This window comes from Camelina sativa, chromosome 16 (genome assembly GCF_000633955.1).
Source record: "Camelina sativa cultivar DH55 chromosome 16, Cs, whole genome shotgun sequence".
Classification (NCBI taxonomy): domain Eukaryota; kingdom Viridiplantae; phylum Streptophyta; class Magnoliopsida; order Brassicales; family Brassicaceae; genus Camelina; species Camelina sativa.
Genome location: NC_025700.1, coordinates 26,216,947 through 26,232,131, shown reverse-complemented (window position 1 = coordinate 26,232,131; position 15,185 = coordinate 26,216,947). Strand labels below are relative to the sequence as shown.

The following is a 15,185-nucleotide window of genomic DNA, read 5'->3' as shown; positions in this document are numbered from 1 at the left end:
CTGATGCATACCGGACAAAATCTACGGACTCTGCTGGGTTTATTCTGTGTCCCATGTACGGGAGAAAGTCAAAAGCTTTTAGAGCTGCCCCCGGGACAACAAATTCGTCCATTGTCGCAAGTTTGGTATTAATGAGATGCTTGGACATTAGTTGAGAAGTTGTTGCTAACTTATTTTTAATTTTGCTGAGACTTTCTGAAGTAAGCTTGATGATTACAAATATCATTTGCAGGCTAAGACTGCAAAGTCCATGGTTGGGGTATTCTTGTCAGTCGATGATTCACAGTTGCTGACAGCTTCGGAGTATATGACACGAAGGGGTACTTACAACTCCTCTTAATTAAGTGTCTTGTCTAGTTCACTTTGTTGTCATTTCTTTATCTTTATTTTTTATGCCGTGACTATGCAGCTAAAGAAGCGGTTGGAGCTGAAGAAACTCCTAATGGGTGGTGGTCTGTTACTAGATTAAGATCTGCTGCTCATGGAACCCTTAACATGCCTGGACTAAGCTTGGAAATTGGCCCTAAAGGAGGACTTGGTAAGCATGGGGATGCTGTAGCCCTTCAGCTAATTCTTACTAAGGCCTCCCTTGTTGAGAGACGAATAGATAACTATGAAGTAAGTTGGCAATACGTATTCTTTGTTCTATTCTTTTTGTTTCTTTTTCCTTTTTAGAGTTTTAATGTAAATGGTATCCCATGATATGGCCGTGCCATAAATTGAACATAAGTCAAATAATTTACACTGTTTGGGATGATAAAGTAAGACTGAAAATGAGTAGGAAGTAGCTTTTACTTTCTACTTGTCCAGTATGGTTTGTTCTGCCAAATACTGAGAATACTGCTTAGATGTGTGCAGGTTGTCATCGTTCGTCCTCTATCTTCGGTAAGTTCACTTGTTCGGTTCGCTGAGGAGCCTCAAATGTTTGCTATCGAATTCAGTGATGGATGTCCAGTTCATGTGAGTTTTTCTCTGCTTCTATGATATATATTTAATCATGATAATTTAGCTAACCTCTGTGACACGTATTTTAGGTCTATGCGAGCATATCCCGAGACAACCTACTTGCAGCGATTCTCGATACTTTGCAAACTGAAGTACGTATACTCGTGATTTTGTGAACGTGATATGTATTTCCTAAACATTGTCATATATTAATACTTTGCTTTAATTGCACCAAAAAATTTATTTGAGATGGGTATGCTAATATATGGGGAACATATGATGTAGGGACAATGCCCGATACCAGTATTACCAAGGCTTACTATGCCTGGTCATCGCATTGATCCACCTTGTGGAAGGGTTAGTTTGATCTTTGGGCCACAACATCTTGTTGCTGATATGGAAACTTGCTCCCTACATCTGAAACATTTAGCTGCTGCTGCAAAAGATGCAGTTGCCGAAGGTGGTTCTGTTCCTGGTTATAAGGCTAGATTATGGCGCAGAATAAGGGAGTTCAATGCTTGTATCCCGTATACAGGTGTGCCCAGTAATATTGAAGTCCCTGAGGTGACTTTGATGGCATTGATTACAATGTTACCATCAACTCCAAATCTCCCTGTAGACGCCCCTCCTTTGCCACCACCGTCACCCAAAGCAGCTGCAACTGTCATTGGCTTTGTTGCATGTTTGCGTAGGTTATTGTCTTCCAGGAGTGCATCGTCCCATATAATGTCTTTCCCTGCTGCTGTTTACAGGATAATGGGTTTACTTAGGAATGGTTCTGAAGGCGTGGCTAATGAAGCTGCAGGGCTTATTGCGTCCCTCATAGGTGGTTGGTCAGCATCTCTAAATACTGTACCGGATTCCAGAGGAGAAAAACATGCAACTATCATGCATACCAAGTCTGTTTTGTTTGCTCAACAGGGTTATGTTACGATCCTTGTCAATCGATTGAAGCCCATGTCAGTCTCACCTCTGTTTTCCATGGCAATTGTTGAAGTCTTTGAGGCTATGGTTTGTGATCCACATGGAGAGACTACCCAATACACTGTTTTTGTAGAGTTGTTACGACAAATAGCTGCTCTACGTCGTCGTTTATTTTCACTCTTTGCACATCCTGCGGAAAGTGTTAGGGAAATCATTGCTGTTATAATGCGTACAATAGCTGAAGAAGATGCAATTGCTGCAGAGTCAATGCGTGATGCTGCTTTGCGTGATGGTGCTTTGTTGAGACATTTATTGAATGCATTTTCCCTTCCTCCCAGTGAGCGCCGCGAGGTAAGTAGGCAGCTTGTGGCACTCTGGGCAGATTCTTACCAACCAGCTTTGGATCTACTGTCTCGAGTTCTGCCACCTGGGCTTGTTGCATATTTGCATACACGTCCCGATGATGTTCTCGATGATACAGATCAAGAAGGTTCGTCAACAAGGAGACGGCAGAAAAGATTACTTCAGCAGAGAAGAGGTCGCATAGCTAAGGGAATGGGTGCTCAAGATTTTCCTCTTCCCCCTGGTAATAATGTTGAGACCAGCGATGCAGCAAAACAGATGACTGCAAATGCTTCTAGTGTACCCGATAACTTTCAAAGGCCTGCCGCAGATTATTCTTCTGAAGCTTTGAATCAACAGGCTTCTGCTTTTCCAGGTGGTGACAGTACTACTGCTGGGGTTTCACAAAATGGCTATCCAGCATTTGCTTCAATCACCACAAATGCAAATGGACACGAGCAACCTGAGACTAATGCTTCTGATGTCGTTGGTTCTGACCCAAACGTGTATGGGATCCAGAATTCAGTGCTTCCAGCACCTGCCCAAGTTATTGTAGAAAGTACAGCTGTAGGTTCCGGAAAGCTACTTCTTAATTGGCGTGAGTTTTGGCGAGCCTTTGGCCTTGATCATAACCGTGCAGATCTCATCTGGAATGAGCGTACAAGGCAAGAATTAAGGGAAGCTTTGAAGGCTGAGGTTCACAATCTAGATGTTGAGAAAGAGCGCACAGAAGATATTTCCCCCGGATGTGTGGATGTCGAGGCCACAACTGGCCAGGAGACTGTCCCACGTATATCGTGGAACTATTCTGAATTCTCTGTTAGTTATCGTAGCTTGTCAAAAGAAGTTTGTGTGGGTCAATATTACCTACGCTTATTGCTTGAAAGTGGGAACGCTGGCAAGGCACAAGATTTCCCTCTCCGTGATCCAGTTGCTTTTTTCAGGGCACTCTATCATCGTTTCCAATGTGATGCGGATATGGGGCTTACTATTGATGGTGCTGTTCCAGATGAATTGGGTTCATCAGGCGACTGGTGTGATATGAGTATGCTTGATGGTTTTGGTGGAGGGGGAGGAGCCTCTGTTAGGGAGCTTTGTGCAAGAGCGATGGCGATTGTCTATGAGCAACACTACAATACAATAGGTCCTTTTGAAGGCACTGCACATATTACAGTACTGATAGATAGGACAAATGATAGAGCTTTGAGGCATCGCCTACTTCTTCTCCTGAAGGTATCATTAACTAATCAAAATATTGCTTTCTTACTCTTTTCATTCTAGTTACTCTTGTTCCTCGCTTATTCTCATTAAGTTTTGATGTATGCATTACGTCGTCTTTTACATAATCATTCTGGAGATATTCTTTTCATGCTTGGTTGCTTACTTTTTTTTCCTCGTACATGCAGGCTCTAGTTAAGGTCTTGTTAAATGTCGAAGGTTGTGTTGTGGTCGGTGGTTGTGTCCTAGCTGTAGATCTGCTGACTGTTGTTCATGAAAACTCGGAGAGGACTCCTATTCCATTACAGTCCAATTTAATTGCTGCCACTGCATTTATGGAACCACCTAAGGAATGGATGTACATTGACAAAGGTGGTGCAGAAGTGGGACCTGTAGAGAAGGACGTCATCAGAAGTTTATGGTCCAAAAAGGATATTGACTGGACGACAAAGTGTAGGGCTTTAGGAATGTCAGAATGGAAGAAATTGCGTGATATCCGTGAACTTAGATGGGCAGTAGCTGTTCGAGTTCCAGTCCTCACACCTACACAGGTTAAGCTTTATGGTTATTATATGTGTGTGACTGGCTAAGGCATTTCATATTATCATGCTTAACATCCCAAAAGACATGCTTTTCATGCCCATTGCCTTTTTCCTCTTTTTCGTTCTTACTCGTTTATGCAATACTCAATCTAATTGCTAAAACACTACGCAGGTAGGGGATGCTGCTTTGTCCATATTACATAGCATGGTTTCGGCACATTCAGATTTGGATGACGCAGGAGAGATTGTAACTCCAACACCAAGAGTAAAACGTATCTTGTCTAGTACACGTTGTCTTCCTCACATTGCTCAGGTAATGTCATTCTTTTTCTCCATATTCTTCTTCTAGCTGCATCAATGATGTTTTTGATAGGTGTTATTGCCCTAAGTTTAATGGCATTAGGTCTGCTATCTATGCCTAAGTTTTCTGTATTATCTGAGAGATGAGTTGCAAAATAATCAGTCAGTATTTGAATCCTGCTCATTCAATTTTCTTTCATCAGAAAACTGACAATGTTACTCTGATGTCTCTCTAAAACTTGGTTAAGGCTCTGCTTTCTGGCGTACCAGTTATTGTGGAGGCTGGTGCTGCTCTTTTGAAAGACGTTGTTACCAGAAACTCCAAGGCTATGATCCGCCTGTACAGTACAGGGGCCTTTTATTTTGCCCTTGCTTACCCTGGATCCAATCTTTACTCAATCGCGCAACTCTTCTCGGTCACTCATGTGCATCAAGCTTTTCATGGTGGAGAAGAAGCTACTGTGTCCTCCTCTCTGCCCCTGGCTAAACGAAGCGTATTGGGTGGTCTTCTCCCTGAGTCCTTATTATATGTATTAGAGCGCAGTGGACCAGCTGCGTTTGCGGCTGGCATGGTTTCGGATTCTGATACTCCGGAGATTATATGGACACATAAAATGCGAGCAGAGAATCTTATATGTCAGGTATTTACATATTCGCTACTGTGGGCTTTAGCTCATTTTCTNCACTATAGGTTCTTTTGAAGGCACTGCACATATTACAGTACTGATAGATAGGACAAATGATAGAGCTTTGAGGCATCGTCTACTTCTTCTCCTGAAGGTATCATTAACTAATCAAAATATTGCTTTCTTACTCTTCTCATTCGAGTTACTCTTGTTCCTCGCTTATTCTCATTAAGTTTTGATGTATGCGTTGCGTCGTCACTTACAAAATCATTCTGGAGATATTCTTTTCATGCTTGGTTGCTTACTTTTTTTTCCTCGTACATGCAGGCTCTAGTTAAGGTCTTGTTAAATGTCGAAGGTTGTGTTGTGGTCGGTGGTTGTGTCCTAGCTGTAGATCTGCTGACTGTTGTTCATGAAAACTCGGAGAGGACTCCTATTCCATTACAGTCCAATTTAATTGCTGCCACTGCATTTATGGAACCACCCAAGGAATGGATGTACATTGACAAAGGTGGTGCAGAAGTGGGACCTGTAGAGAAGGACGTCATCAGAAGTTTATGGTCCAAAAAGGATATTGACTGGACGACAAAGTGTAGGGCTTTAGGAATGTCAGAATGGAAGAAATTGCGTGATATCCGTGAACTTAGATGGGCAGTAGCTGTTCGAGTTCCAGTCCTCACACCTACACAGGTTAAGCTTTATGGTTATTATATGTGTGTGACTGGCTAAGGCATTTCATATTATCATGCTTAACATCCCAAAAGACATGCTTTTCATGCCCATTGCCTTTTTCCTCTTTTTCGTTCTTACTCGTTTATGCAATACTCAATCTAATTGCTAAAACACTACGCAGGTAGGGGATGCTGCTTTGTCCATATTACATAGCATGGTTTCGGCACATTCAGATTTGGATGACGCAGGAGAGATTGTAACTCCAACACCAAGAGTAAAACGTATCTTGTCTAGTACACGTTGTCTTCCTCACATTGCTCAGGTAATGTCATTCTTTTTCTCCATATTCTTCTTCTAGCTGCATCAATGATGTTTTTGATAGGTGTTATTGCCCTAAGTTTAATGGCATTAGGTCTGCTATCTATGCCTAAGTTTTCTGTATTATCTGAGAGATGAGTTGCAAAATAATCAGTCAGTATTTGAATCCTGCTCATTCAATTTTCTTTCATCAGAAAACTGACAATGTTACTCTGATGTCTCTCTAAAACTTGGTTAAGGCTCTGCTTTCTGGCGTACCAGTTATTGTGGAGGCTGGTGCTGCTCTTTTGAAAGACGTTGTTACCAGAAACTCCAAGGCTATGATCCGCCTGTACAGTACAGGGGCCTTTTATTTTGCCCTTGCTTACCCTGGATCCAATCTTTACTCAATCGCGCAACTCTTCTCGGTCACTCATGTGCATCAAGCTTTTCATGGTGGAGAAGAAGCTACTGTGTCCTCCTCTCTGCCCCTGGCTAAACGAAGCGTATTGGGTGGTCTTCTCCCTGAGTCCTTATTATATGTATTAGAGCGCAGTGGACCAGCTGCGTTTGCGGCTGGCATGGTTTCGGATTCTGATACTCCGGAGATTATATGGACGCATAAAATGCGAGCAGAGAATCTTATATGTCAGGTATTTACATATTCGCTACTGTGGGCTTTAGCTCATTTTCTCTTGAAGAGTATCTGAAAACTATCCCTTTCAGTTATTGAGTTTTAATTTCTCGTTTCTATTTCCTCAGGTTTTGCAGCATCTTGGTGACTATCCTCAGAAATTGTCACAGCACTGCCATTCTCTCTATGATTATGCTCCCATGCCACCTGTTACGTATCCAGAACTTAGAGATGAGATGTGGTGTCACCGTTATTATCTCAGAAATTTATGTGATGAGATTCGTTTTCCAAATTGGCCGATTGTTGAACATGTCGAGTTTTTACAGTCATTACTTGTGATGTGGCGTGAAGAGTTGACTAGGAAACCTATGGATCTTTCTGAAGGAGAAGCTTGCAAAATTCTTGAAATATCTCTGAATGATGTTTCAAGTGATGACCTAAATCGGACTGCTTCAGTTGAGTTGAATGAGGAAATATCTAATATATCCAAGCAGATTCAAAACCTTGATGAAGAGAAACTAAAGCGCCAGTATAGGAAGCTTGCGATGAGGTACCATCCTGACAAGAATCCAGAAGGAAGGGAAAAGTTCCTGGCTGTTCAAAAAGCTTATGAATGCCTACAGGTACGTCCACAAAATTCTGATCATTATCTGGGATTTGAGCTCTTCTTGAATTATAGGTTTACCATCTTTATCTAGTTACTGTACCTCTCTTTTAGACCATTCGGTGGTCACCTTATATGTTGAAAAGGTACAGACTTCTAGGATACTAGCAGATAATTCATGTTCAAGTTGTTTGATAAATGTTATATGTAGCAATTGCTTTCACCTACATTATGTTGCTGTATTCTTATTAGTAGAGATAACATTGGTCAACCTTTTCCTTCTCGGTGTTTGCGTGTCACGGAAGTCTTTAATAATAGTATGAACATTGGGCAACCTTTTCCTTTCAGTGTTTGAGGTCCATAAATATGATTGCGTTTATCTATATATATAGATTTTTTTTGTTTGTCACTAGATTTTATATTTATCATACTTTTTATCCGTTCTTCTGCTTATAGGCAACAATGCAAGGATTGCAAGGTCCTCAGCCGTGGAGGTTGCTGCTTTTGCTGAAAGCGCAGTGCATCTTATATCGACGTTATGGACACGTGTTACAGCCATTCAAATATGCTGGCTATCCAATGTTACTTGATGCAGTCACCGTGGACACGGATGACAACAACTTTCTATCTAATGATAGATCCCCTCTTCTTGTTGCAGCATCTGAGCTTGTTTCTTTAACGTACTTATTTATCTTGCTAAACCTGTGCAATTCTAATTTTATTTATTTCCATTCCTTCAATGTTATCTATTTATTTCCTCTTATCTGCTGTGTAGCTGTGCTGCCTCTTCATTGAATGGTGAAGAATTAGTGAGAGATGGTGGTGTGCAGCTTCTATCGACTCTTCTTTCCCGCTGCATGTGTGTGGTTCAGCCAACAACTTCACAACACGAACCAGCTGCAATCATTGTCACAAATGTAATGCGTACACTTTCTGTAATAAGTCAGTTTGAGAGTGCAAGGGCTAGATTTCTAGAGTTACCCAGTCTGATTGAAGACATTGTGCACTGTACGGAGTTAGAACTTGTGCCTGCAGCCGTTGATGCTGCTCTCCAGTCTATTGCCAAGGTTTCTGTCTTCCCTGAACTTCAGCATGGTCTGCTAAAGGCCGGTGCTTTATGGTGAGCTATATTCTTGTTCTGTTTCTCACTGTTAATATGTTCTTGTTCAATCACAAGACAGAATCTTGGTGGCTCTATTGTCCATGCATGTAAAATTCTATGTATAATCATTATGAAGGCATGGGGATTCAATATTCACCTGAACTTTGTATCTTTGTTAATTGTTACACTCATTTGGACCTTTGTTCGTGACAAGTATAACTAATGGCTGTGATTCTTTCGACTTGTGTGTCTGTTTAATCAGGTATATTCTCCCGTTATTACTACAATATGACTCAACTGCAGAGGAATCTAATTCTGTCGAGTCTCATGGGGTTGGAGTTAGCATTCAAATTGCCAAGAATGAGCATGCCGTACAAGCATCACAAGCCCTATCAAGGCTTAGTGGACTGTGTGGAGATGAGAGTTTGACTCCTTACAATGCTGCTGCGGCTGATGTTCTCACAGCATTACTGACTCCAAAACTTGCTAGTTTGTTGAAAGATGAAGTTGCCAAGGATTTGTTATCCAAACTTAACACAAATTTGGAGACACCAGAGGTAAACATATATCTTTTACTGATTTGTTGTCTGAGCAGCTTAAGAATATTGAATGAATGTTGCATAAAGATCGTTAGAATTCACATTTCCATGTTTGTAGTTCTTGTGTTTTTGGATATCTCATAAGAATTTTTGTTTCACAGATTATCTGGAACTCTGCAACTCGATCAGAGCTTTTAAATTTTGTGGATGAGCAACGCGCCTGCCAGTGCCCTGATGGTTCATATGATTTGAAAACTGCTCAATCTTTTTCATATGACGCCCTGTCAAAAGAGGTCTTCATTGGCAATGTTTACTTGAAGGTCTATAATGATAAACCTGACTCAGAGATCAGTGAACCAGAAGCATTCTGCAATGCTCTAATTGACTTTATATCATCATTAGTGCATACTGAGTTGCCCTCTGTTTCTGAGGACGAAAATTTGATCGAAGGCAGCAGTTCTTCTAAGGATACTCCAGAACTTCAAAGTAGCGTCGCAGAACTGTCATTGATTGAAGGAGATTCCGATAATCAGCCATCATCTGAGGGGACGAAGAAGGAAGAGTTTTCTCTGATTGATCACCTCCAATTAGGATTGACTGCTCTTCAGGTAATTGTATGGACCCTGTGCAGGTGTAGATATCAAAGAAATTAGCATGTCTGACGTTTTTAATTTTTTTTTTATAATTTTTTTTCAGAACTTGCTTACAAAGTATCCAGATCTGGCTTCAGTGTTTTCGTCCAAGGAGAGATTATTACCTCTCTTTGAATGTTTTTCGGTGCCCATTGCATCAAAAACTGATATTCCAAAACTCTGCCTGAACGTCCTCTCTCGTCTAACTGCTTATGCTCCTTGCTTGGAGACGATTGTATCTGATGGATCTAGTCTTCTTCTCCTCTTACAAATGCTTCATTCTGCACCTTCTTTTGGCGAGGGTGCCCTCCATGTTCTTTATGCTTTGGCAAGCACACCAGAACTTGCTTGGGCTGCTGCAAAACATGGTGGAGTAGTATACATCCTGGAACTTTTATTGCCTTTGCAAAGTAACCATTCTTAACTCATTTTTTTTTTTTCCGGTTTGACTTTCTGATTACATAAAATGGGATCAGTAACTCAAAATGGTCTTTTGTAGAAGAAATTCCCATTCAGCAAAGAGCGGCAGCGGCTTCTTTGTTAGGGAAGCTTGTTGCACAACCAATGCATGGGCCTAGAGTTGCCATCACACTTGTGAGATTCCTTCCGGACGGTCTTGTATCCATAATTCGTGATGGACCTGGGGAGGCTGTTGTACATGCGCTTGAGCGGACCACAGAGACACCAGAACTTGTGTGGACACCAGCAATGGCAGCATCTTTGTCTGCACAGATTGCGACCATGGCATCAGATATTTATCGTGAACAACAGAAGGGTTGTGTTATTGAATGGGATGTACCAGAACAGTCATCTGGTCAACAAGAAATGAGAGACGAGCCACAGGTTATTTTAATTTATTTAAACCTATATATGAAGCAGAGCAGTAGGGAAAGAGTTCCTTTGAGTGGAAGCATGATTATTGATGAAAGTTTTCTCTCTAGGTTGGTGGAATCTATGTCAGGCTTTTCTTAAAAGATCCCAAATTCCCTCTGAGAAATCCAAAACGATTCTTGGAAGGACTGCTAGATCAGTATTTGTCAGCAATGGCAGCAACACATTATGAAGAACATCCTGTTGACCCTGAGCTCCCTCTCCTTCTCTCTGCTGCATTGGTTTCTTTGTTGCGAGTGCATCCTGCACTTGCAGATCACATAGGATATCTCGGGTATGTCCCGAAACTTGTCGCTGCTGTGGCCTATGAGGGGAGGCGGGAAACAATGTCTTCTGGCGAAGTGAAGGCTGAAGAAATTGGCTCTGATGGAGTCAATGAGTCTGCTGATCCCTCAAGTCTACCTGGGCAAACCCCTCAAGAACGTGTGCGCCTTAGTTGTTTACGTGTGCTTCATCAACTTGCAGCTAGTACCGCATGTGCTGAAGCAATGGCTGCAACTAGTGTTGGAAATGCCCAGGTTCTCTACTCTATTTCTCTCCTCTTACTACCACGCACATTAACAAATTGAAACTGGTTGTTGGTGTTACTTGTGACATGTGGATGACTCTTGAGTTGATTAAACACCAGGTTGTTCCACTTCTAATGAAAGCAATAGGATGGCTTGGTGGGAGCATTTTAGCACTAGAGACGCTTAAGCGTGTTGTTGTTGCTGGAAATCGGGCAAGAGATGCGCTTGTTGCGCAAGGGCTAAAGTGAGTCATCCATTACTTTATAATTTTGCCTTTGGTACTCGAGCTAATTGTTGCTGACATCATATATATCTCTAAGTGCTAACTCTGTTATGCTCAAGTGCTAATCTGGCAAATTCGAGTAACCGAAAATAATTGTTTAGAAGATGTGATTTCAACGAATGCTTGATATTCGTTCCACTTTAGGATGGTCTATCTTGTTGTCTAATATAATTGGTTGTAAATATTGGTTTAGGGTTGGTCTTATTGAGGTTCTTCTTGGACTGCTTGACTGGAGGACGGGAGGAAGGTATGGGCTCAGCTCTCACATGAAATGGAATGAATCGGAAGCATCAATCGGGCGGGTGCTTGCTGTTGAGGTTNGTATCCATAATTCGTGATGGACCTGGGGAGGCTGTTGTACATGCGCTTGAGCGGACCACAGAGACACCAGAACTTGTGTGGACACCAGCAATGGCAGCATCTTTGTCTGCACAGATTGCGACCATGGCATCAGATATCTATCGTGAACAACAGAAGGGTTGTGTTATTGAATGGGATGTACCAGAGCAGTCATCTGGACAACAAGAAATGAGAGACGAGCCACAGGTTATTTTAATTTATTTAAACCTATTTATGAGGCAGAGTAGTAGGGAAAGAGTTCCTTTGATTGGAAGCATGATTGTTGATGAAAGTTTTCTCTCTAGGTTGGTGGAATCTATGTCAGGCTTTTCTTAAAAGATCCCAAATTCCCTCTGAGAAATCCAAAACGATTCTTGGAAGGACTGCTAGATCAGTATTTGTCAGCAATGGCAGCAACACATTATGAAGAACATCCTGTTGACCCTGAGCTCCCTCTCCTTCTCTCTGCTGCATTGGTTTCTTTGTTGCGAGTGCATCCTGCACTTGCAGATCACATAGGATATCTCGGGTATGTCCCGAAACTTGTCGCTGCTGTGGCGTATGAGGGGAGGCGGGAAACAATGTCTTCTGGCGAAGTGAAGGCTGAAGAAATTGGCTCTGATGGAGTCAATGAGTCTGCTGATCCCTCCAGTCTACCTGGGCAAACCCCTCAAGAACGTGTGCGCCTTAGTTGTTTACGTGTGCTTCATCAACTTGCAGCTAGTACCGCATGTGCTGAAGCAATGGCTGCAACTAGTGTTGGAAATGCCCAGGTTCTCTACTCTATTTCTCTCCTCTTACTACCACACACATTAACAAATTGAAACTGGTTGTTGGTGTTACTTGTGGCATGTGGAATGACTCTTGAGTTGATTAAACACCAGGTGGTTCCACTTCTAATGAAAGCAATAGGATGGCTTGGTGGGAGCATTTTAGCACTAGAGACGCTTAAGCGTGTTGTTGTTGCTGGAAATCGGGCAAGAGATGCGCTTGTTGCGCAAGGTCTAAAGTGAGTCATCCATTACTTTATAATTTTGCCTTTGGTACTCGAGCTAACTGTTGCTGACATCTTATATATCTCAAGTGCTAACTCTGTTATGCTCAAGTGCTAATCTGGCAAATTCGAGTTACCGAAAATAATTGTTTAGAAGATGTGATTTCAACTAATGCTTGATATTCGTTCCACTTTAGGATGGTCTATCTTTTTGTCTGATATAATTGGTTGTAAATATTGGTAGGGTTGGTCTTATTGAGGTTCTTCTTGGACTGCTTGACTGGAGGACGGGAGGAAGGTATGGGCTCAGCTCTCACATGAAATGGAATGAATCGGAAGCATCAATCGGGCGGGTGCTTGCTGTTGAGGTTAGTATTGAATATGTCAGTGTAATTTGTTTTGCAACACATGTGATTGATGAAATAATTATTACATGTCTCAGGTATTGCATGGTTTTGCAACAGAAGGGGCACATTGCTCAAAAGTGCGTGAGATACTTGACGCGTCAGAAGTAAGTTGATATATTGAAACACTTACGAATAAAGTCTTCGCTCAACAAGTGTTGTGTTCATTGAAAAATAAACCGAAATGAATTTGTGACAGGTGTGGAGTGCATATAAAGACCAAAAACATGACCTCTTCCTGCCATCTAACACGCAATCAGCGGCAGGAGTGGCTGGCTTTATTGAGAACTCATCCAACAGTCATACTTACGCTCTTACCGCTCCTCCTTCTCCGCCTTCACATCCTTGACCAGTCCTTCCGTTTGTATATCCCTTGTGTAAAGTCCCATAATTCATTCCCCTTGCTTTCTTCTTTCTATAGAGAAGATACTATCGATTGTAAATGTTTGAACAGGATGAGAAAGTAAAAAAAAATAGTGGGTTTCTTGGACCGACAGTGAAAATTACATATTATATGATCGTCTGATGTCAGGATTTAAGGTTGTTACTGTCGACGCCTAGCCAACAACTGGTCTCTCCTTTTGTAGTGTGGGTTTGAACTTATGGCTTATTAAATGCATGTATAAGTGAAAATTTTCTCCAAGTATCTTTAATCTTCGTTTTTGCTTCGTACACCTTTTGTTGAATCTAAAATGATCTACTCCTTGAGTGTTGTAACTGCTATTAGCAGACACGATGATAAGAACGCAAGCCCAATTCTTATTCCAAATAATAATGAAAGAATACATAAAATCTGTTTTAACAATATGCCAAAAGAGAATTAAAGTAGTTCTATATACAGTATGTATACTCAATGACATATTTGCTTTTGGGTCACGGTCTCACAGTTACCGTCTTACCGATCACGGGATTTACAAACGACGTTTTTATATTAAATTAGTAATTCCCTTACAAGCGTCGAAGTTTTTTCCACTCACATTATAGAAGGGATTAATTTTGTTTTATTCTTATTAGTACAAATTCTATAATTTTTGTTCTCGTCTATACACTAAAAGTCTAAAACAATAAAGGGAAAACTGTTTTTTTTTTTTCTCGGAAAATCTGCAGTAAGAATCTTTAAAAAAAAAATTTCTATGAAATGTGAAATTAATTGATAATTCAAAAGATATTTAGGAAAGTTACTGAGTTGGCTGGAAGAAAAAGGCCATTAAAGAAAGGAGATAGCACAATATTAGAAGCAAAACACTTCGAAATCATGTGGCCATATTGGTTTATTCTCAAAGATGAAGCACTCTTAGCTTCCTACTTTTAAAGTATTTCAAAGACATGATTTGCGACCAGATCGTCTTTTCCATCATGCAACCAAACTGAATGTGCGTATGGTAGTAATTGTTGTACATGTTTCCTCTCCTTACGCTACCGCCAGAACTAGTAGTATATCGTTGCTTGAAAAGCCAGCCGAAAAAGAATGTACGTAGTTGTTCCCCTCAAAAGAACGTGTGATTATTTGTTTTGAATCGTCGCAGTCCAATCTGGATCCGGTTCAAGCTGTAGTAAATCCCCAACAACATCCAGCCATATACCGTAAACGAGTAGAGACAAGTACTAAAAAGAATAGGTGGTCACACGACTCGTCAGGCTCCCCACAAAGTAGACAAGGCTGGATATATCCCCACCCCCGTGTCCTAGCTAGATCACGGAGAAGAGAGAGAGAAGATCAATGGAGAGAGAAGAGAGAAAAGATCGGATGTGGAGGAGCGTTATTTCTCGAATACAAGAAGAAAAAGAGAGAGAAGATCACTGATTGATTTCTTTTAATTTTAGTTTTTTTTATTTACAATTTTTAAATATAAATTAAAATAAATAAGTATAATTTTCAATTATAGAAATAGTGGATATTATTGTAAAGGATGAAGGATTCCAAGAATCAGTAGAGTCAAATAAGAATAAATTTTTTTTTTTAGGGTACATGAGAAACTGATCCATTATTCCCTTGGTTAAAATTTGGGGATCACGTTTACGTCCTACTTAATACTTATAGTTGAAGCATTAAGGTCTATTGATTTCAATGCAATAAACTTCATCAAATGGCTTTACATTTCTGTGCTTGGTCATCAACATCGTGGAAGGCTTTATTTCAGATACTTCTATTAAAGGATTCGAGTCAACTTATTTTCTATTGGATTATGAAAATTTAACAACATCCAATTATCTTATACTAAAATGTTGTTCTAAACTGGTTGCTAACATTTTACTTTAAAAAGACAGTTTGTATTTACTCAAGTTGTATGAATCTATCGTGTTGGATATATGTATTATTGTAATGGGACCTTTGTAATTCTTGATCAACTTTAAGTTAATTATGTTAAACACCCCCCCCCCCCCCCC

The 15,185-nt window shown here is 40.8% G+C and overlaps 1 protein-coding gene across 10 annotated transcripts in view; it reads left to right on the top strand.

Annotated features, from left to right (window-relative positions):
* The window catches only part of LOC104752588 (dnaJ homolog subfamily C GRV2), a 16,433-nt gene extending 2,993 nt beyond the window's left edge, over positions 1-13,440 (top strand). For 2 of the 10 annotated variants that reach the window (XM_019237922.1, XM_019237928.1), the window contains 20 exons: positions 410-618; positions 859-960; positions 1,035-1,097; positions 1,231-3,444; positions 3,618-3,980; positions 4,144-4,284; positions 4,520-4,912; positions 6,629-7,123; positions 7,561-7,784; positions 7,880-8,224; positions 8,469-8,763; positions 8,907-9,353; positions 9,442-9,787; positions 9,877-9,995; positions 11,382-11,606; positions 11,705-12,172; positions 12,284-12,408; positions 12,638-12,761; positions 12,836-12,904; positions 12,997-13,344. In XM_019237922.1, the coding sequence (XP_019093467.1) occupies positions 410-618; positions 859-960; positions 1,035-1,097; positions 1,231-3,444; positions 3,618-3,980; positions 4,144-4,284; positions 4,520-4,912; positions 6,629-7,123; positions 7,561-7,784; positions 7,880-8,224; positions 8,469-8,763; positions 8,907-9,353; positions 9,442-9,787; positions 9,877-9,995; positions 11,382-11,606; positions 11,705-12,172; positions 12,284-12,408; positions 12,638-12,761; positions 12,836-12,904; positions 12,997-13,146 (6,917 nt within the window). In that variant the 3' untranslated portion in view covers positions 13,147-13,344. The other 8 variants (XM_019237923.1, XM_019237927.1, XM_019237924.1 and 5 more) reach the window with 8 other exon arrangements.